The sequence below is a fragment of the Egretta garzetta genome, unplaced genomic scaffold, assembly GCF_000687185.1.
Source record: "Egretta garzetta isolate BGI_Z169 unplaced genomic scaffold, ASM68718v1 scaffold248, whole genome shotgun sequence".
Lineage (NCBI taxonomy): Eukaryota > Metazoa > Chordata > Aves > Pelecaniformes > Ardeidae > Egretta > Egretta garzetta.
In genome coordinates, this window is record NW_009260596.1 from 2493954 (window position 1) to 2516805 (window position 22852).

At 36.3% G+C, this 22852-nt stretch overlaps 1 protein-coding gene across 8 annotated transcripts in view; it reads left to right on the top strand.

Annotated features, from left to right (window-relative positions):
* RGS7 (regulator of G protein signaling 7) overlaps positions 1-22852 on the top strand; it is a 265953-nt gene that overhangs the window by 145151 nt on the left and 97950 nt on the right. For 7 of the 8 annotated variants that reach the window (XM_009644704.2, XM_035900245.1, XM_035900246.1 and 4 more), the window contains exon 3: positions 12220-12270. The exons of the other annotated variant lie outside the window; for it this stretch is intronic. In XM_009644704.2, coding sequence (XP_009642999.1) covers positions 12220-12270 — 51 coding nt within the window. The remainder of the gene's footprint in view (positions 1-12219; positions 12271-22852) is intronic. 8 annotated transcript variants of the gene reach the window in all.

Genomic DNA, 22852 nt, shown 5'->3' on the forward strand with positions numbered 1-22852 from the left:
TATGGTATGGAATAGCTCTTTGGTCAGTTTGGGTTAGCTGTGCTAGCTGTGCTCCCTCCCAGCTTGTTATGCACCTGGCCGAGCAGGAGAAGCTCAAAAAGTCCTTGAGTAGTCTGAGCACTACTTGGCAACAGCTGAAAACATCAGTGTGTTATCAACATTCTTCTGGTACTAAATCCAACCCACAGCACTATGCTAGCTACTGTGAAGAAAATTAACTCTATCCCAGCCAAAACCAGGACACTGATAATGAATGGCTGAAAATTAATCTCTCCTCCTTTCTCTCATAAACTTCCAAGTGCTTCCCATGAGCCAGCATATGAGTGTATCAAAGGGTAGCTCTGGACGTAAATAAATGTGAGGGTAGGGATGGGAGAAGACAGAAGTTTTTTGCAGAGGTCGTTACTTTGTCTGGGCTCCAGGAGAAATTCCTAAAATGGAGACATTAGCGACGGCTCTGTGGTCATTGCCAGAAGCTGATACTGATGGAAAGCAAAATACTTCGCTTCTAAGATGCATTTGATTAATATGGCATCAAGTTACTTGTAAAAGCAGAAAGGCTGCTTTTGAATTCCTATAAAAATGCCATAGTCAAAAAGCCAGGACTAGCTACAGGGCTGAAATTAATATCTCACAAATGCTCATGTGAATGTCCCTGGGGAAACAGAGCAGGAAAGGAATGAACTTGGTAAACTAAAATATAGATGGATTTATTTTCTCCAAGTTTTACTTCTCAGTTTGCCAAGTCTACTGTGATTGGTAGGAGCACAATTTATATGATGGCTGGCATATATACTCACATATATGAGCATAAACCGTACTTCAATTTTCAATTTTAGACAGAAATACTTTACTTATTATGGATGGTATGATTAAGTTTATTTTAAACACGAGAGCTGTTGATTGCATATTAAAATGGTAGTTCATGTCTATTTAAATTTTTGATAAATTTCCATTGATGGATAAATCATGTTAGAGAATTTCATTTGTCAGTGTGACTTACATTTCAATGAATCTTTGGGAATTATCTTCAAGAGCTAATAGATTTTGCCTTCATTGTGACAAAGTGCTTGAGGCGTCTATGTAAAGAACTACCATGAGATTTTAATTTCTTTGAGCACAGACTCAGTCATATCTGTTTCAGACAGACGTGCAGCACAATTATTGACATTTAGAATAAATTAATTCATAATCTCTGAATAGCAATGAATGACTGAAAATGAAAAAATATTCTGAATTTGGTGGAGGTATCGACTTGGAGCAAAGATAAATTTTATTTCTAACATAGTTCATTCCATGCTGTATGATGTAAGTGATTTTTATTACGCCAAGAAATTGAGCATAATAAAGCTTTGAAACAATTCCATATTTTGGTAAAAGCTGAATGGGATTAGCTTTTCTGTCAGACTAATGCTCCAAAGTATAGGCACTTACAATTTGAATAACTTCATTTCTTTTCCATTTTGAAAATGTAGCCTTACAGCAGATCTTTGAAGTGTAAACTTGGAGACATAGCAGTATTAAAATAATCATGGATCTGGAGGAAATGGCAAAAAACCATCCAGCACAGATTAATCAAAAATAGAAATTAATTTGAACTTTCTGTAGTCTATTGAATATTAAAACGTTACATATTTCAAATAGAAAAAAAGAAGCCTTGAGCGAAGTTCTGATCATAGTCAATGACATTTCTGGTGTAACACTTGAATATTAGGATTAAGGATGAAAGTTTCTACTCAGCTTCAGCAAACTTTCTTGTATGTTATATGTTGTATTTATTGCTATTATCTGAAAAATAGCTGGCCTGTGCTGGAGGCCGGGGAACAGTGGGACCTATGTGTTAAAGGATGAAAGCACTAAAACCCCCAGATGACTACTTTGGCCAAACAAATTATTTTTATTCTGCAGTTCCTTGGCATTTTGTCATGAAATTTGTGGTTTGGGGCTTTCTGTTGTAGCCTGTGCCCCCATGCTGGGTGAAGCATATATCTGAAGATTAGTATTTTGTGCAACTGCCATGTTCTAGAATTTCTTGTATTGAGATGAGGTTTTCCATTGCAGATGTTTCTGTAGCTGTGAGAATGGCTGGCTAATAAGCAAATTCTTGGGGAACTTCTGGCTTCTTTATATCCAGCCCTGCAACCTTTATCAGGCGTTCTGCAGAGCATCACATTATGCTATTGTGCTTAGCATCACTAAATCTTTCTGAAGGATGTATTTTAGTCAAAATAACTAAATTAAATAGCTTGGGTTATTCAGGAAATCTGTGATGATAAAAGGGTTTTTTTTGGACATCAATTTTCAGAGATTTAAGCGTAGAGAACAGTAAGAGCATGAGTCACTGAAAGAGCATTTTGAAATAGCAACAGTAGAAAAACCCGTTTTCAAACCAGCTGTATAAATTAACTGTTATTGTGTAGGAATGCTTTGTGAGGAAGGAAGCACATTGACATTGTTGCTGGGCAGATGTCAAAACAGTAAGTCACTGTGTCTCCACTGACTTTCTTCCTGGGGTCAAAATCACAAGTCAAATCTCATATCATTTACATATTTATTGACATTACCCCTGAATTAGGACTTCAAGATTTTCCCCTGTGAAAATCCTCTGTGAATGTGAAGCGCCTAGCAAAAATTACACTGCTGCCTCACTTCCTTCCGTTGCCATCTGTGTGTGGGTGTCTTTGGGGGGCAGTATGGCAAGAATTAGAAGAACCATTTCAGAAAGAAAATATCATATTTCTTAGAGATATTGAAGTGGATATATGAAAAAATACAGAATTGCTTGAAGCAATAGCATGGTGAAGACTTTCACAAAGCCTTTTTGTTGAACTTGGAGGCTGTTTGTTTTTACACACTATTTTCAAACTTCTGATATAAAAAATAAGAAAGTAAAACCATTTATTGTGGCAGAGAGAATCTCAGGCAGCGTTTACTGTGTTGCAAAGATTATCAGATTGCAACTTGCAGACATTGATATGTGTATGAGAGAAAGAACACATTTGATTAATAATGATATGCAATTTTGTGAAAACTAAGAGGGCAGAAGCTTCAGTACCTGATGACATTGCTATGGAAAGTTAATAAGGTTGCTTTGGATAGTGCCACTGCTATTTTGATGAATATTTTTTTCTAGCTTGGCTTTCTTTTCAAGAAATTGTAATTGTGAAATCTGCAAAAACACTGTAAGTAGTATCTCCAACTAGGTAGAATGTGTATTTGTATGCATTCTTAAAAATATCCAAAATTAAATAATCTGGTTTTATATTTTAATCAGGTATAAATGAAGGTAATTGAGATTTATGCAAATCATAAAATTAGATTACTTTACAATTTATGCAGGGAGACCTACTATAGTTAAGAAGGGGTATAAAATTATTTACAGTGGTTGCCCCTGTCTACAAACACTGCATGAAATAATGTTGTCTGTTCCCCTCTCCCTCCACCCTGACATCATTTCTGCTTGGCAGCCCTTTAGCTCTGGAGTCTCACCTGTCCATGTTCCCCTGGAATTCTTAGCACATGGTCTCAATATAGTCCTAGCACAAGGTGATTATTTTTACTTTTCCAGAGGAAGAAAGCCATTCAAATGACCTAGGAATGCCTTCGTTTAGAAATTTCAGCCACTGCTGAATTACTGAAAAAAGCTCAGTTTCAGTAATTGCATACAAATACACAGGATAAAGGAAAAAACACCGTGCCTTGGTGATGCTTTCCCCTGAGGAGCCCTCCATCATAAAACTAACAATAAATTGTTCTTTTGTTAATCTGAAACTGGCTTGCTCATTAAGAAAGAAGACTTGGGAGGTGATCAGTGAAATTTTGTGGTGTTTTCTCAGCAGTGAACTCCAAAAAATTGTGCTTATCAATCTACCTGTTTTCTATACCAAGTTGCCAGCAAGATGCAGTGAAACATCTAGTATACTTAAAAAGAAAGCCAGATGAACTATTTATGGTAAATACCAAATTTGTCCCTCAAAAATGTGTTGTCAGTTTTCCTGAAGTAATCTTGGATGAATTTTCAGCGTGAGAGTTCAAGGTAGTTAGGCAACAGTGATGTTATTGTTGCCCTTCAAATGTTATTTCAGGACAAACTTGGGATAGGAGTCACATACCCATTTCCTTCTCAGCTTTTCTTGAGACAGGCTGCTCTCACATTCATACACTGCTGTGTGCTGCACCAGGATGCACTTGCTGATGCTGTTCTACTTTCCATAAACTGGCCTTCACTACGGTAGGGAGAGGACTCCACGTGATGAACTCCCCACATGGGTGTCCTACAGCATAGCAAATAATTTATTTTCTCCTGTTATCTCCAAAACTATTTAACACAGCTCCAGCAAAAGGAATTAAAAGGGCCCTCAACCAGAATGCCTAAAGACTGAGATGGAGACACTCAGGTTCACATCTCTGAAACTGCTTGTGTCTGAGCAGAAATTTGGACTAAACTGCCTCATGCTTTACAGAACGTAATCAGCAGGCAGTAGAGACTGTTCTCTTCCACGTGGAGTTTCTCATTCTATGGATAAAGAAGTTACATTGTCACTGAGAGAGACAGAAAAAAATGTTCTTTAGGCTGGTGGCTAGGCACTCACCTACAATGTGAGGCATTGATATTGCAGAGCAGCTCCATTGCCTATTGATTGTACTATCGTGCACAGTACACACTAGTGTTGGGAAGAGCTGGGTGCTCAGAAGGTTCCTGCTCTCCACTTGAAGGTGGATCCAAAGTTATCTGGAGGATGTGATTTAGCTCAAGAGTTCCCAAAGGTAATGAGGGAAGGAGAACACAATGAGCTGCTGAATTCTTGGCCATTTCTCTCCTAATAGTATCCAAATGTGTTTGCATGTGTTTGAGGGGTAAAAAGAAGATTTGACTGAGAGGAGAAGGATCAGTCATAATGATGAGGAAAACTGAAAGCTTCTAATCTTCTTTTACCATTATTTAGAATTTCTGATGGACAGGAGATCAAATAGGTCTCATTGATAAGCCTCTTGGGCTCCTTGCTCATCTCAGACTTTAGAAGTTTTGCTTGGAGTATGCATACAGTGTTTAAAAAAGAAGTGTTGGGGGGTTTGGGTTTTTTGCCTATTTAGAGATGAAGATATCTCATAAATGAAATTTCTTCAGGGTGACCTTATGGTGTTCAGAATTCTACTTATATTTCCTGGGTTTTTTTTTCCACAAATACTTTTTACGTAGAAGTAGTTGTAAGATTTTGTTGTCAGGAGACTGTACAAAACAGTCTTTTCTTTATCCATGTTATCTGAATACTGATATTTTATTATAGTCAAACAAGATCACATGGCTTTACATCATTTTGAAGAAAAGCATGAAAATTCCTTTACAATAGAAAGGTTGTACTGGGTTTTCATAGCGCTTAGTTTTTCTAAACAGCATAGTTCTTTTCTTGCAAATGTTTAGCATGAAGCGATATTCTTCAGCAAGATGCTAAACTCTAGTGCTTATTATAACAGCCTTGGGATTACAGGGGTCCCATCTGTGGTTACTGGTATATTGCCAATTATGCACAGCTAGTGTCATCTGTAAAACACTCACTTGTGGCTGCTGAAGAGATCTAAGCAGAGGATGTCTTTTGAGAAGCTTTAGGGATAAATGTTGCTGGAATGAAGCAGCAGTTCCTTTTGCTGGAGAAGACAGGGACCCGTGTGCATCAGCATTTTTAGGATAAAGAGTGGGCACAAGTACACAGCCATGATTATACTTTTATTCTTTATGAACCGGATTTCTGTTCTGAAGCTCAGTTATAAGATGGGGTTTGACTGCAGAATTTACACTACTTGAATTTGTTGGTGAGCACGGTTGAGTGATTTCATGTAGGTGTGGATGTTGAAGAGATTTTTCACATTCTGTATTAGCTCTTTCACAATATGTAAGTAGATGAATTTTCCTCTCTGAAGCAGAGATTCAGTAATTTAACAATATCAAGCAGCACGTTGTTCTTCACAGAGATATGCTAGCCAGAAGTACGGGTCTCTTCTGCCCTTGTAGGCTTGAATGTTTTTGAGGATTGCTTACAACATGGAACAAAAGGGTCCAACTCAAAAGATGCTGAATGCTTCATTTGAGGGTTTTATTTTTGCAAGTCCCTGTGTCCATCTTCACTTGAAAAAAAAAAAAAAAGTATATTGCAGCTTCTATTGTTTTAAAGCTAGAAAACTGTAATTACTTTTGTAGGTATTGAGTGGTTTCATTAAAATATGTCATATTCTCTGTACTGTTAGTATTATCTAGATGAGATTTTTAAGTCTGCAACTGGGTATAAGCTTTCTTGAGGTGTAAGGGGACTCAAACAAATGCATGGTCCACCTCCAATTATAGTAAGTCAAAAGGGTAAGTTTATGCATTTGTTTTCATCAATAATTTTAAAAAGCAAGTGGAAGAAATAAGTGTGTGAAAGTTGAGATGCAAATTTCCTTAATCAAACTGCACTTCGATCAATGATGTCTTCCTTTTAAAAGTCAATCCATTTAAACACTAAAGGTCAGTAGGTTAAGTATTTAAATGCAAGCAGCAGTATATTAAAATTATCAGTTTTGGCTCTGTTGCCACTCATGGTAAAAAATTATACCAGATAAGGTCTTATAAACTTATCTTACTGAGAACTGGGCAATCAGAGCACCTCTGAATACATTTCTGTTAGACTGAAATCCAATGCAGTTTAGTACTAACTAGAGCCATAATTTATGGGGAAATAACTCCTTGTTCCTTCAAGCACTACTGCAACCCCAGCCTCAGAGAGGAATCCCCACACCCTTCTGTCTTTCACCTTTCTATGCACAGCACTATCAAGTGATGCAAACCTTCTCTTTGCTCGGCTATAATAGACATATGGAAAAAATAAACTGAATAATCCAGTATGGATCCAAATACGTTTTTCCATAAAGATAATATAGCCATTGCTTTTCTTCCCTTTGCCCTTCTGCCCTGAAATACATGGTACCTGATTTCTTTTAGATGTATGCATGCAGAACTCATACTCAAACTATGCTTCTCAGAGAAAGAAAAGAAATTGTAAAATATCTGTGCTGGTATAACAGAGTGACAAGATATGCTATGGTTTGTGACCATGAAAACTTCAGGGAGAATGCAGATCATCTTGTCCTGTTCACCAGTGAAAGCCCTTTCTTGCAAAGTCCAACTCTCCATTAGAGAGCAATGTTTGTGAGAAAAGAGGTAGCACTGAGAACCTGATAGGCCACCAGCCTCTACAATCTCCCTGCTCATCTGATCCAGTTTCTGTGTTTCCAATGTCTGAATCAGTGGTGAGAAATGAAATTGCACATTATATTTTTTTCTGACACTCATGACCAAGGATTTTGAAGTGTGTATCACTAACTAAATTTAATTTCCTGGTGTATGGCCATGAAGTAGTGTGACAAAGCAATGGTGTTGAAGAGGGAAGTCAAAAAGACACAATTCCCTCCTTTCCCAATGAAAAAAAAAAAGAAACAATGGAAATACAGTGCTCTTTCCATTCTAATTTAGTAACAGTCTTCTTGTCTTAAATTTAGAAACTGGTACTTTCTTGAGTAATGTTTATTAAGTTTTCCCTACTGTGAGTTGCCCTGCATAAAATTCTCCAGGTTCTCAAGACCGGGTGGTGGTAAAGCTCTTAAGGTGACCCAACTGACCAATGGGCTCCCTTGAGGAAGCTCCCAAATGATCTGCTGCTGCCTTTCAGCAAACAAGCAGCCACCCAGCTTCCCAGCTTTTACAGCACAGGACAAATAACATGATGGATATGTCGCTCTTCACAGTTCAGACAGCAAAAGTCTTGATGAAGATAAAGTGTTTGATGGATTATCAACAGCAAACCCCTCTCTCTTGGTATCAGTAATGCAGGGGAGTTTCCTGTGTCCCTGTCTTTCTTCATCATCTGTAAATACTCTGAGGTGTACAAGTAAAAAAAAAAAAAGAATATGTTTTAGTTACTAAACCAAAATATTATAGAAGTAAAAGAGTATTTTTTTGCAAGGTTGAACCTGTCTCCTTATGAAATAAATAATTGAGTTAATTTTCTCAGTGGTCTCATGGTTTGTGATTCTGATTAATAAAATATACTTTCCTGTAGCTTGAATCTTTTTCAGCTAAATATGTTTTTGAATTTTTAAAAAGCGAGTATTTTGATTTTTTATTTTCTTTTGCAGAACTGCTATCATATCTTTTTGTTGTCAGGTCAAGGCTTACATGGCTCATTGCATCTATGCATAGCAAAGAATGGATCTATAATTCATGTGAAATTTTCTATACTTCAGAATCAACACCTTTTTGAAATGCACTCTGTAAAGACTTGTTTAAAATAAGGGTTTTGTTCCTGAAGGCTGACCTTAGCATTGCACTGGCCTTTATGACCTTTATCATTGCAGAGTTCAGAGAGCACACTTTCCTCAAAAATATTTTCTTAAGATGCTATGATGACTTCAGCAACTGCTATTTTTGGACCATTTCATTTAAAATTAATCACTTTTGGAGTTTTCATCAAGTGCTTTTTACAAAGAACATGCTTGAGTCTTTTTTATCTGTATATGAATGTGGATATATTTGTTCCTCTTTCTTTAAAGAAGTTGAAAGTCTCTCATTTTTGGACTTGAGTAAGATCTTGTGAACCTTTATCTGGATAGGTGCTGGCATTTAAGGAATCTCACTGTTGGCTCTCAGTCTGAGTCTAAAAAAACCTTTTTTTGAATGTTTTCTGCTTGCACTAGCTTTAATTTATTATTACAAATGATTGCTTTGCCTTGTCCAGTTTTATTTGCTGTAGAAATTGGCATGACAATTGAGGGTTCTTCTGGGATTTCAAAATTCAGTTGGCAATTTAACTACAGTCTTCTGCACCTTACAGATCTAATAGCCAGCTTGCCTTTTAGCTGCCCCCTGGAAGGGGAGAACTTGGAGAACTTAGCTTGAGAATCTACTTTCAAAAAGTTATTACTGGGGTTTTGTTATGACACATTACCAGTGACTGGCACATTAAACGGTATACAAAACCTGAGTACCTTTCTGGCATGGCAAACATTTTCTATTTTAGTTTGTTGAAATTTTACTTTTCAGGAGAGTCCAATACCAAGGTAGTGGCTTCCATAAAATTTATATCATTGGACTAACTTGTCTTTTTGGTAGATTCCTGGCAATAAGACAGATTCAGGTTTGAAGGTTAAAGATGCTTTATCCCATAAGAATTAGTTCTTGTTTACAAATATTGAAGTCTGTAATATTTTTCATCCTAATTCTTGGATCATAATTCCTGTAGATGTGAAGTGTGGTGTATGAAAAATGACGTGAATTTACTGGTCATCAGATTTTCAAAGCTAGGTCTCAGAGGGAATATTGTTTTAATGTAAACTTTCACCTGTTTTGCTGCCTTGTTCTTTTCCTGACATAAGAAATTATAGTAACGGTTTGGATTTAGAAACCCATTTGCATAAGTAATGAACATTAGATAAGGGCACAGGAATGATTGAATGAAATCTTTTTGTTTATTAGACGTTAAAATTAGCAGCTAAAAAACCACACAGGAACTATACAAGATAATACCTTTGTTATTCTTTTTAGGACTAGAGTTGTCCACAAGATCTCCCAAAGGAATGAGTATGAACTGATAAATTTCTCACTTGTGATATGACAAATTACTTGCAACTTTGTTTTACTTGAATGGCCTTCACACTAGAAGGAGAGTGTTCATGTTAATATTTATTCATCTGGGATTTTGTCATTGAAGTCATGCAGCTGAAATCATCGGAATGTTCGAATGTGATAGCTGGCTTAAACTGCTGTTCAGGCTTTCGGGTACCAGGGGAATGGCTTCAGTGTAAAATGTGAATAGAGCAGTAATGGTCTTTCTGAATCAGATGATGCAATTGTCAAGAAATCCCAGTTCCCACTATTATTTATAATAAGACAGAAGACAATATCACATATGGAGGTGAAATTTCTGATGTGTAGACCACGCACACAAATGTGATGCCAGGAGCTGGGCACTGAGGAATATGGTGTGTCGTTGTAGGAAAATTTTCAAAAGAGGTAAAGGGGAAAGAAGTATTTGAAGGTGAGATAAAAAGAATAGAAAATTTCTTCCCATATGGTACCTGAGAGATCTGAAGGAAGCCAGTGTTAAGAATCAATATTCAAAATGTCATGTTGTTTTACTAATTACTTATTGTCCCTGACCTTGGAGGATTTAGGAAAAGATATAGGGCTGACCAACTTCTCTAGTCACCTGACATGAAAATATAGCTAGGTTTGGAACTGTGTCATTGATGTCTATGAAGTTCTTCCTTCAGTGTCAACCTCATTAAGTTCATATGTATAAATAAAGGACAGAAGTTGTATTTACACAAATGCATAAAAATAGAATATTTTGAGGTAGGAATATCTGTCTGAAACATTTTGTATGCATCCAACAGCATGCAAAGGTAAATTGCCTCATTTAAGGAATAATTCTGAGTAAATGCTGTAAGAAATGGTGCCACTGGAGTTTAACATCTATCAAAATTTAGACTTGTAACAAAGTCATGAAAATCTCTGCTCTGGACATGGTTGTAAAATCTCCACAGTTTTCATTGCTATGTAATCAATTTAGTAATGCATACACACATGAAAAGTTATGATATAATCAAGTAGGCTTTATAAAATGCATTATGAAGCTATTCACTAAGTGTAATAAAAGCTACAAAATTATATATCTTAAAATTTAAAAAGTAAGGAGAAATATATTTTCTTTTGTCTCTGAAATGCTTTTTAAAAATATCATATTAATTTCCTTAGGAAGACCAAAGGAAATTATGCACTATGGGAAGCACAGGGAGAAATCTGAACCTAGGGAGTGACAGGGGAATATCCTCCACGTTCTAATGTTATGTATTATCATCAATTCATGAATTTTATTGCTTGATTTTTTTTTTATATTTGTGTAGATTGTGTGGATTTTTATTATCTTTTTAAATTTAAGGTTTCTAAAAGAAATATGTTATTATGTCTGTTGAGAAATGGATGAGCAACTTAAATATTGGTTCTATAAGGAGCTATTTTGTGACATGTCTCTCTGTTACATGGAATGTCTGAACTGGAGGCATGATACAACTGTCATGAAACACAGAGAACATGCACATACACACACACACACACACCCCAGTGTTTCAATATTTCCCCCTTAAGCCAATTTGGTTATTTAAAGTTGCTTAAATCATGAATATGTTTTGTCTTTTTGGCTGCAGAACTGCTTCATAATTTACTTTGTAATTCATGCTCACAGTATGTGAAGGTCAACTGTAGCTGTCAGTCTGAAAACCAAGACTGACTTCAGCTTGTGACTTGGCACATAGAGTGCAAAGTGTGATAGGAAGTGCAAGGCCAAGAGGAGCAGAGCATGTTAGAAATTAAGAGTTGGGGTTGGAAGGATACTCAGTGCAAAAGACAGCAGGGAATCTGGTATTGAAGGTGTTAAGAGGTGAGAAATAACATAGGACCTTGAAAAAGGACAGGAAATTAAATAGAAATGGATAGGCAGTAAATGAAGGGATACAGAAGAAGAAGAGAGACTGGAGTGGTAAGGAAAGAGCTTTAGCACCAGGGGAAAAATGAATACTGTCAAGAGCTTAGCCATGAGGCAGAGTTTGAAACATTGGTGTTACACATTTAGGTAACTGGATATGCTTTCACTGGTAGCCAGTGGAATGGGTTGAAAGTCACTACAGCAGAAGTGATAGTTAAAGATAATAAAATCAGAAGGCAAAGTTGAACACAAACTCAGAGGAGCTCATAATGCCATGTAATAGTCCCAAGAAGGTTTTTAAGTCTCCAGCGTGGCCTGCAGCATGTACTCCACATAGATTGCGTAATCACAATGTGTGTTTCAATTACGTTTTCTAGGTTTCATCTGTAAACAAATTTGGAAGGTGGAAAAACGTAGTATTAACTTAATAAAGTGTTTGTTTTTCTATGTAAATATTGCAGGAATGTACTTCTTGAAATGCAGGCTATTATACCCTTAGTGCACTTCTATTACATTTTACAAGTCTCGACTAAACTAAAAAAAAAAAAAAGAAACAAAAAAAGATAGAATTGCTTAGTTTTTTTCTAGACAAATGAGCAAAAAATGTAGATCTCTTTCATGTGGTAGAACAATATTTATTGGCCTCTGGAACTGAAGAACAGGAAGAGAAAACTTACTAATCTAAAAATGCCTGTTTTCTTCTTAGGTTCAGACATTGTTCAATGGTTAACGAAGAACTTATCTATAGAAGACCCAGGTAATTTCTCTTTTTTTCATGTCTGAAAATTCTAGTTTGTCTTTTTAAATGATTGGACCTGACCTTGTCTTCTGTTGCAGTGTGGGTGGCCAGGCAGCATTTGACCATTATAATTTCAATGGCAAAACAGGGAGCCTTTTAAACATTTGCTAAGAATCTGAGGATTTTGGTTATCCTTTTTATTCAAGCAGGTGCCAGGAATCAAGATGGTGGCCAAGAATGAAAATGATAGGTGCTTTAATTAGTAGAAAATTAGTTTAAGTTCTACTCCATGAAGAATTTACTCAGTGTCATGCTAATTAGTTCATTAAACATGTACTGTTTCCTTAACAGAATTTTTCAAAATATAAAAAATAAATAGAATTAATAAAATATGCTCTTGTACTGATACCGAAAACTGCATTTGTATTCTTAAGTTTGGACACTTTTCTAGCATCTTAACCAGAAAGTGAACTGTAAATAAAACCAGTGCGGTGAGGAAGAACAGTTCATTGCTTGATCAGCTGGTTTGGAATGTGGAAGTAAAGCTTTGGTTCCAAGCTCTGCCACAGGTTTCTTGTGCAGCCAGCAGCAAATGCAGTTTGGTGCATATCTGATATTTACTTCCCTGATTTACAGGAATCTTGTTATATGATCTGAAATTTTCTGGAAAGGAATGATTTCTAGTAGAAAATGCTGAATTGCAGAAATAAAATATTCTATGGAAGTTCCTATTATCTTTTGGTTAGGGCAAAGATAATCTTCCTTCTTTAAAGCATGACCAAAAATACTTATTTCTCCTCTCTCCATTTCAGACTTTTGGAAAAGGAATTTACGGGGTTTTGGTTTTGTTTTTGTTTTATAATTTGAAAGCTGTGGGTTTCTGTCGTATTAGAAATGAAAGTATGGTCATTGTGGAATTCCAGCAAAAAGTAAGATCACTGTCTTTAAAATTACAATTTTAAAGGAACTATTCTAAATACATAATTCGATATTTGGAAGTAGTCAGTTCACAATGTATTGATATGTTACATGAAAGAGATTATTAATTGCTTCCAGTTTTATGTAACTTTACAGAGTGTCATATGTTTGCTTCCTGAAGATAAAGTGGAGGTTGCAAGATACCTATGTGTAATTTTGTGTTTCTCAGTTGTCAGCTACAAAACATTCACCTATCCATATTTATCAGTTTGAAAGATTGCCATTCTATGTTTATTTGATATGGGTGCTTAACCTTTATTTGTCAAACCAGAACTGCAGTACTGGGATAGGCTGTCATTCAGTTTGTCTGGTTGTTGCATAATTTGGAATAGAAGAAACCTTAAACTAAATGAAAAACATGGTTCCTTATGTTGGTATCCAATGAAAATTAAACAAACACACAAGCTACTAACATGTGTAACCAGAACACCACAGTAATTAAATTTAAGATGGATTTTATCTTCTCAGATTGCATGGGTGGAAAAAACTATCCACAATGACAAAATGTCTTATGCATGTCAGTCCTAGTCCAAAGTCAGCTGTCTGGATGCAAATCTTCAGAAAGCAAATCACCCTAAATGCTGCCTTTGGGTAGTGCTGGAATTGCCAGATAGCGGTGAACGTGACAGATGGTGAGCAAGAACTATTCACATGACAGAGCTTCTGAAAATATTCTGGTTTGTAAAATCTTTTAAGTGTGTGACTTTTTGTTCCAATTCTAGACGAGATAATCTAGAATTTCCAGTGGAAAACCCCTACATTTCTGTGAATTGTTGTCACCATGTTTTGGATTTCCAGTATCTTCTGTCTGCTTTTCACCAATGTGTCAGGGTTTTACTATGGCTGTCTTTTAAAACTTCCCCGTAGGGTCCTGTGACAAAGCTCTTGCGAAGCTATGCAATTTTGTGATACAGAAATAAATACTGCCTGTGTTTGCACTGAATGTTATCATCTCCATCTAATTCTGATATTAGCAACCTGTAAGAGCAACATAAAGTAGACCTTGGTTCACATATTTTAAGAGTGTATTCTACTCTGTCCAGAAAAATTTAAGGCCTATTTGCACACCTCACATACCAGTGCTGTGAATTACTCTTGCGAGAAAGGCAGGCACATGGTGATATAAGGGGTAAGTAGACAGTTAGATTCACTGAATCACAGAAAAGCCCAGGTTAGAAGGGACCTCAGAAGATCATCTGGTCCAAGTTTTCATGGGAAACGGAGCCTAGATGAGATTAACTAGCACCCTGTCCAGTCGCATCTTGAACACCTCCAGTGATGGGAACTCTAGCATGTCCCTGGAGAGATTGTTCCAGTGATTGATAGTTCTCACTCTAAAAAAATTCTTATATCAAGATGAAGCCTCTCCCCATGCAACTTCTACCTGTTGCCCCTTTTCCATTCCATGTAGCTCTTCATGAAGAGAGCCTCTGTCCTCCTTTTAGATGCTGTGAAGTCCCCCCTGAGCCTTTTGTTCTCCAGGGTGAAAACAACTACCTCGTTCACTCAACTTGTTCTTTAGTAAAACAAAGAACTAGTGAGAAGGAAGTGGCACTACTGTATTTAGAAAAAAAAGGTCACATTTTGTAGTGCAATTTTTTCCTTTGTTTTGCATAGGGAATACAAGTCCAATACCATTTACGTGGGAATGAAGAAGGCTGCTTTATGGATAGGGGGAGAACAAAAGGCAGGAGAAGGTCTGGCAGCATTTGCTTTAACTATATTAGTAAGTGTAAAGCTATTATCTGGAAACAGCAATTTCAAGTAAAATATAGTTACAAGTATAAATTTCCAGTCAGAAAAAAAAGGGCACATTTTTCATAAATGGAAAATAATTTTCTGAGGAAGATCTGAAGGATTTTGGCTTGCTGCAGTAAATCTCCATCAAGAAAATAAACTGGAGATGATGGGTGGATTCTGCTGAATTGTACCAGATTTGAAGTTATTTCAGTGAAGCAGAGTAGAGCTTGTGCCCAGAATATCTGTGCACAATGTACAGTTGCTGTTACATTGTTTGCTTTTCAATATGTACTTAAAAAATGTTTGTCTTTCAGCCTACGACTCATCTATAAAATTTTAAGGAACAGAAATTATCTAAGTTATTTTTAATGTGGAAGTTTAATTCAGTGATAAAAATAAGTCTGATCTCAACCCTAAAAGAAGCAATTAACTGAGTTTACAGAATTGTTAGTGCTTGTGGTTTGGCACTTAGACATGTGTTTGCTGAATTGACCATTACAGTGTAAGTGCTGACTTTTCACTGATGGTGCCAATTACTCTTAATGCGGAAAATCTACTCTGTTTTTCTACATTGTGTTTTTCTTTTTTAAAGTGATAATTAGTGCTGTGAAATGTACCAGGCTGACCACACTAGAAACTGAAGTCCTTTTAATCCTTAGGGGAAAAAAATAGAACAAAAAGGGTAGATGAGCTGATTTAAAGGTGGCAGCTGAAATTGCCAAGAGACTAATTCTGTACTTGGTTCTTGCACTGATTTCTTTTATGCACTTTGGGCAGACACTTGATTTCTCTATTCCCTAGCATTCTGACATGCTAGTGGTATATCGTGCTGTTGTCTCTTTAAGGAGAAAAACCAGTGTCTGTTTTCAAGTATTTTCGTAATGAAATCTGCGTTACTCACAAACACACATTTCATCCTTAAGTCAGCCCATGAAGAATTTCCATCTAGGTTGCTCAGAGAGAGCCTTTAAGAGTTGATAATATGTTTAGCCATCATCCCCTTGTTCCTTTACAGCACCTTTACTCCTGAGTGTTGCTTATTTAATTGACTCATATCTGGAAAGCCAATTGAATTTGGCTGAAGGCACTTCATTATTGGATGGTTACTCTAGTAGAGCCACAGTACTGCAGCCAGCTCCCACATGCACAGCCTTTGCATTCAGATTGCCTTTGTTCAGCTCATTTTTGCAGTCTGTTAAAAGGCTTTGCTACTGCTCTTGGACATCAAGAATTACATTAAGAGCAAATATATATGACTAAATCAAAATTTGTAAGTTATAAAACAAGACTGTACCTTGAAATAGACCTCCTCCTGTGATTTTTCAGCTTCCATTTTTGCCATTAATAGTCTTTTCACTTATCTGCTATAGCTAATTTGCAACTGGATGCCCACCAGCAGTCATATAAACTGTGGTCACTCATCCAGTACAATAAAAAGGGAGGACTAAGTAGCACAACATCTATTTGTGTTTCTTCCACCTTTCCCTCCTTTGCTTTGTAGTAAAATGTCTTTCCAGCAGCTGCAGTATTAATAATGACCTTGATAATACACAGTACTTTCTCTTAAGAGTTAGAGGAAAAATATTAGGGTTTTTATTCGGGTTTATGAAAGTGTACTTGAAAAATTGGTCAGCTCTAAGTTATTTCTGTCCCTTTCCCCATGTGTATGCAGTAAGGTAGCAGCAAAGAGCAGGAGACAGATGAGATGTTCTAAGTGATTGCCATTTGGGAGACAGTGCCAGACAGCTGTAAGCGAAGGGGATGTTATTCCACAGTTTGCTAATGGAGAAAAGAACCTCTTATGAAAAGGAAGAAAGAAGGGAATGGCAAGGTCATGCTAATGTTTGCAGTCTTTGCATTAATCAAAACTTCAGCAAGAGTAGAATGCATCCCAATTATCAGCTTAACTAAAAAAAAAAAAAGCTGATAAAAGTAATTTACACTGTCTGTACATGTACCATAATCCTCATTCTAGGAACCCAGGAACACCAAGAACTCACTTTTTTCATATGTCTAAGAGAAACTTGGGCACATTTTGTTTGTTAATTGTAGTGCAAATAACTTCCTAACTTTCTTCTACTGGGTGAATTTGATCTGAGAATGTCCTGTAACACTTAAATGGAATAATGGCTTTAATTTCAGATGAACAGAAAGAAAGTAAAACTGAAATCACACTTGGGAATAGAAAATGTCAAAATTTACAGTCTCTGCTTTAGTACCAACAGTATTAGTGTAGTGATACTCAAGCAAATTAAAATGTATGGGTCAGTTTTCCTTTAGTTATGTGTAGCATGGGTGGCACTTACCTGTGTGTGATAATCGGTGGGCTTCTAGTCACTGCTGTGGTTTCAGGACTGCAATGGTAAATGTTCACGTGCAGAGGTTATTTTATTTGCCCAAAGCCTTTAGATAGATTTTGGAAATGGTGAACAGAGGTGTACTGCCTGTAATTCAATTGTGATGGGATAAATCAGATGTAATGGATTTCATGTTTTCCACTGAAGCTTTTTCCAGTTTGCTATAATCTGTTACCCTGTGTAGACTGCATGTTTTAGGAGCATCTCCCGAGAGCACAGAGCAGCAGGGCCAGCCTGGAGTGAGCTTTCACTCTGCATATGTGCCAGTACTGGCCTGTTTATTTTCTTGCTAGGTGGTAGGCTACATCACTGGATTTCCTTTCAAGGAGCAGTCATTTCTTCTGATGTGTTTAGTAGTGTGGCAGCTGGTTAAAAATGAATGGTTTTTTACACTTGCAGGCAGAAAATGGTGTTTGTGACTGGTAGAGATGCAAAGAGTTCATGATATCAGTGACAAATCACTACCTTCACATAGGCAGATAGGTCAAACTACTACAACCTGTTTCATCATACTAAGCATGTCTAAATAAAATTCCTCCTCCCTGGTTGCCTTAAGGTGGCATTATTTTACAAGATAGTATATAAAATAGTTTATGTTTTTTCATCCTAGTAATTAATGCACTGTTCTTGTAGGTAGCAGGCTTTATGTATAATACATCGTAAACTCTGAAAGTCCCTTTAGAAGCCATGTAATAAAGTGAAAGATATTATCTTAAGATGTTTATTGGTATAATAGGTTATGTTAGCCAAGTACAAAATAGGTCTAGTCTAGATACCTAATCCTATTTATCATTAAAGTAATTTTATAAACCTTTGAATTACCTATAAGGTATTAACTAATTGTGTCTGTTTAATTTGTAAATGAATGTCCATATTGCAGTAATGGGTAAAGATCACAAGTATGGAATTTGCCACCTTCTAGCATCATTTACTGTATAATGGTAAGAATAAAATTATATTCCTGCTATAGCTACGACAAAAGTATATGTGTTCTGTAACGTTGTCTCTGTGACCAAACTGTTTGCTATTGTCAATAGCATGCTAATTCAAAGTAGATCTCTTTTGGTTCTAATTAGGCTTTGAGCAGCCTGGTGTAGTGGAAGGTGTCCCTGCCCCTGGCAGCAGGGCTGGAACTAGATGATTTTTAAGGTCCCTTACAACTCAAACCATTCTATGATTCTATGATTTGACTATAACTCATGTGTCATACACATTTCTCATATAAAACAGTACTCTATTGATGTTTGCTTACTTTTGGTTAAAAAAAACAACCCTTCAACTGAGTTTTTAAATTTCATTTTTCTTAATACGAGCCCTGATTCCTTGACGCCATCGCTCAGAATATGGAACCAATATCTCAGCATAAGGCAAATGTACATAAGGCCAATATTAACTTCATACTGATGCATCAGATTTTGAAAAATAACTGGCTTTGGATACCAAACCTGCTGATTCAAAAATATTATCTGTTCCCCATCCTGTCTGTTTGCATTGTAACTCTCCACGCTAGTAGCTGCCACTTTTTGATTATTCAGCATAGTCAGAGACTATTATATTACTGTCTTTGTTAATAACAATAAAACATATAGTTATTCATTTAGCTAAGGACAAAAGTACAACTGAAGAATCATAGAAAAGTTATACTATCTTAGGGAGAACTCTGATAACTTTTAGAAATAAAGCTCATTAATTAATTCCATAAATTAAATTATAATGACCTTCCTAATAAAACATTTGATCTAATTTTTACTAAAGTTACTAGGAATTTTTGTGCTTGTATTACTGTTTGACAGCTTTCTTCTGAACCTTTTGGATCGTACTAAGTTCTGGAGGTTTAAGAGGAAAAATATTTACTAATTCCCAATTCATACTGGCATAATTAATTAAAAGCAGCTAAATAATTGTTTAGAGACTTCATTAGCTTTCTACTTCCTTGTTTCCCAGAGAACTGTGTTATATAGTAACAGAAAGTGCAAGCAGGTGGAAGTGAGATTTTAAATCTGGACAACTTAATTGAATAAAAGTAGTTGAAATCCTATTTCATCTTGCCAACAGCTTCTGCAGCTATTTATAATCAAGTAAACAAAAATGTTTTGATATTTACATGTTGTATGTAGTATTTGATGACTGGAAGGTTAATGCAAGGCCTCCTCTTGATTTTGGACACTAAGGACACTTAAGAAGATGTTCTGCTTTCCTATAGCATATGTAGAGAAGTACTGCTGTCCACACAGGAGCATAGTGATGGTTCAAGATTAATTGGACTGCTGGGTGCTCTAGTTTATTACACGAAGGACATTGCTTGCCGTTTCATCTTGAAGAGATTAGTATTTCCCAGGCACTCTCTCATTTAGTGGTATTCCATTCCCTCTTTTCCTTACTTCTCCTCTCTACTCTCCCCTCCCCTCCCCACTCTTCATCTCCATGGTTCATTCCCCAATTTTATGGCATAGAACATCCTCCGGTTCTCATTTGCTTATGGCTGCTGGCTGGATCTCATTCACATGTTGTTCTCCATTCAGATGCTCCCCCTCTAATGTTTCTCCTTTCTTCTAAATTCACTGGTTGCATTCAGTCACCTACTAAAATTTCACAAATTTTCAGGATTTTTGCTGTTTGTGTGGCAGGGTGGGTGACAAGAGCCATCTCTACTGTGGTTTTGTAGCTGCAAGACCTCATTTGGCTTCAGAACACTTGGATTCACAACGTATAAAATATCTAGTGATAATAGAATCTGATTTTTATAGGTGCTAAAAAATTACTGTTCTCACTACAGGTGAAGCTCAAATTAATTTTTTAAAAAATACAAACCATAAAAAGACTCTATTCACCTCAGGCATGCAGAAATTATAACAAAAAATTTACACTGACTTTTGGAAGTTTACTTCTTAATTACTGTCTACTTTAAGGTAATACCTTAGATAAACTAGAAAACTTAACCTTTTAATAGCTTTTAAACTTGTTAGAAAGGTTACAAAGAACTATCAACATGGAATATTTGCATCCTGAAATTGTGGAATTATTTACAACTTCAAATATAATCACTAGCATGAAATAAAGCAAAAATATAATAAGCAACCGCTATATCATAGCAACTGTGGGATAAACAAAGTTTAAATATTTTGGTTAAAGTCTTTCAGAGAAATAATAACTGGTTGATTTTTTCTTTATAATATAAGTGAAAACTGTTATTTCTTGAGGTAGCTTCATATATTTGTCACCTAACTTGAGGATATTTTCAGGTAAGCTGGTTTGAGGAAGTTAGGGATGGGGAATTACAGTTTCACGGCTAAACTTGACATGAATTTTAGTAATAGTGACTGTCACCATAATTGCATAATAAAATTAAATATACAGACAACTATCTAGAGAGTTTCAACCATAAATTCCCAGAGGTTTAAAGTTCATGTTAATGAACTTTTGCAGATATATGGTCTGAACTGTCTGAAGCAGATGAAGACTTATGCCTACAAGAAATAGATCAGCAGTAATTCAACTATCCACAATAACTTTTACCATAGTGATGATGGCTGACTGAGAATAAATTAGAAGTGGAAAGGTATCTAAGTTTTTGCACAGTACATTTAGAAGATATTCTGATGTGCCAAAACTATGTCCAGGAAGAGTAATTAACAAATAAATATATTGCAATTTCAAATTTAATATTAAAAGAGACTCTGCACATCAAGGGCATTTAAGCATAACAGTGGTTGGTAGTTTGGGGTTGGCTTTTTTTTTTAGCAAGCCAAAAATCTTCCTCTACAGTAAGAAAAAACATAGGTAGCAATGCAAATTAGTTTATATCCAATGCATGCTCCAGAGTTCTAGAAATTAAGTGCATGTTGTACAACAACATCAGTAAGAACATAGGACAGAGCTGGAGCCAGACCGTCTGGACCATGAACAGAAACAGCTCATGGCAGTGGTCAGTCACAAACACTTAATAAGATACTGGCACCATAGGAGAAGGGTGGTGTAGTGGTCCCTTGCTTCGCCTGTTCAGCTTCTGACAGTCTGAACCTTAGGGAATCTCCTGTCCCACAGGTGTTTCCAGTTTCTGGTTTAATAGTTCCTGAATGACCTTTCTTCCATTGTTTTTACAACACCCCATGACAATAAGAAACACAGGTTGATCAAGTATTATAGATGTTTGGGTTTTTTTTTTTTTTTTTTTTTTTTTTTGAAGGGTCTGGCTGATAACTGTTTTGGTTGACTCCAAGTTCTTGGGTTCTGAAAAGTAGCAAATTATTATTCCTAATTCAGTCACCTTCTCTTGGCTAGTCATGATTTTATAGACTGCTATAGTGGCTGTCCTCCAGGGTCCACTTTCTGATTTGTGATATCTCTTGTTGTATGGAAGCCTTCACAGTTCTATTACAATCCTTATCCTCCTTCTTCCTGTGTTTATATATATTAAAAATGACCAGAACTCTGTTTGGAATTTATGATGTGGGCATGCTATGCTGTATATTACCAATGTCTGCTGGTTTGTTTTCTATTTCTTTCATATTAATTCATTATGTTCTATTTGAGTGGACTTTTTCACAGAATCATGTATAGTGACTCTAGTTTTTCTTGAGCAGCAACAGCTAACTTGCAGCCACTTACTGGTCATGTGAACTTGGGGTGAGGATTCATATCTGAGATGTTTAGCATTTATCAAAATTCAATTCCATCTGCTGTTGTATTGTCTAGTGAATCAGTACCCTGAAGTCCTTCTACAGCTCCTCACAACTCACTTTTTACTTACCTCAGTAATGATATACTTGCAGCAGATTTTGTTATATACTCAGTCACACCCTTCTGTAGATAATTCAGGATGATGCTGAACAGTTCAGGATCTACTAAACACAGCTACAGTGGCTACCCCCCTTCAGTGTGATAACTGATCTACTGTGCCTGGCCCTTGTTCCCATCTTTCTACCTATTGCTTTTTCCATGACTTTCTATTCCAGATCCACTTAATTCCTTTAGAAACGATTTGGGGGAATCAGGCCAGAGCGTCCCCTGGAAATCCAAGATAATATGTTAACCAGATTTTCATGACCTTATATTTTCACTAATTCCACATAGGAATACTCACAGGGTTGCAAGACATTGCATCCACCAACAAAAGTAGTGCTGAATCTTCCTTTTCTGTCACATTTATCTTTATTTTCATTAATTCCATCCTTTATTATAGTTCCTATCATGTTGTCTGTATTGGCATCTGTTGTATTCATCTTTTTTTCCTAGATTTCCCCTGGATGTCTTCCTAAAAACTGACACATTTTCCAGCTTTTTTTTCCTTTAGTACTAAGGGTGATTTAAATGATAAAGTGCACACTATGGCTAACAGTTCAGCAGTTTAATATTTGACTTGCCTTGAAACACAGAGTGACCATTATGTTGTCCTAGCTAGATGCTTTTGTTCATTTTATCAATTTATTTTAAAGCCTTTGATAATTTTTGCTGCTGCTATTGTCATCAGTGCTATCTCTTCCTTCTACATTTAGATTCTGCCACTAGAGAAGAAATAGGTCATT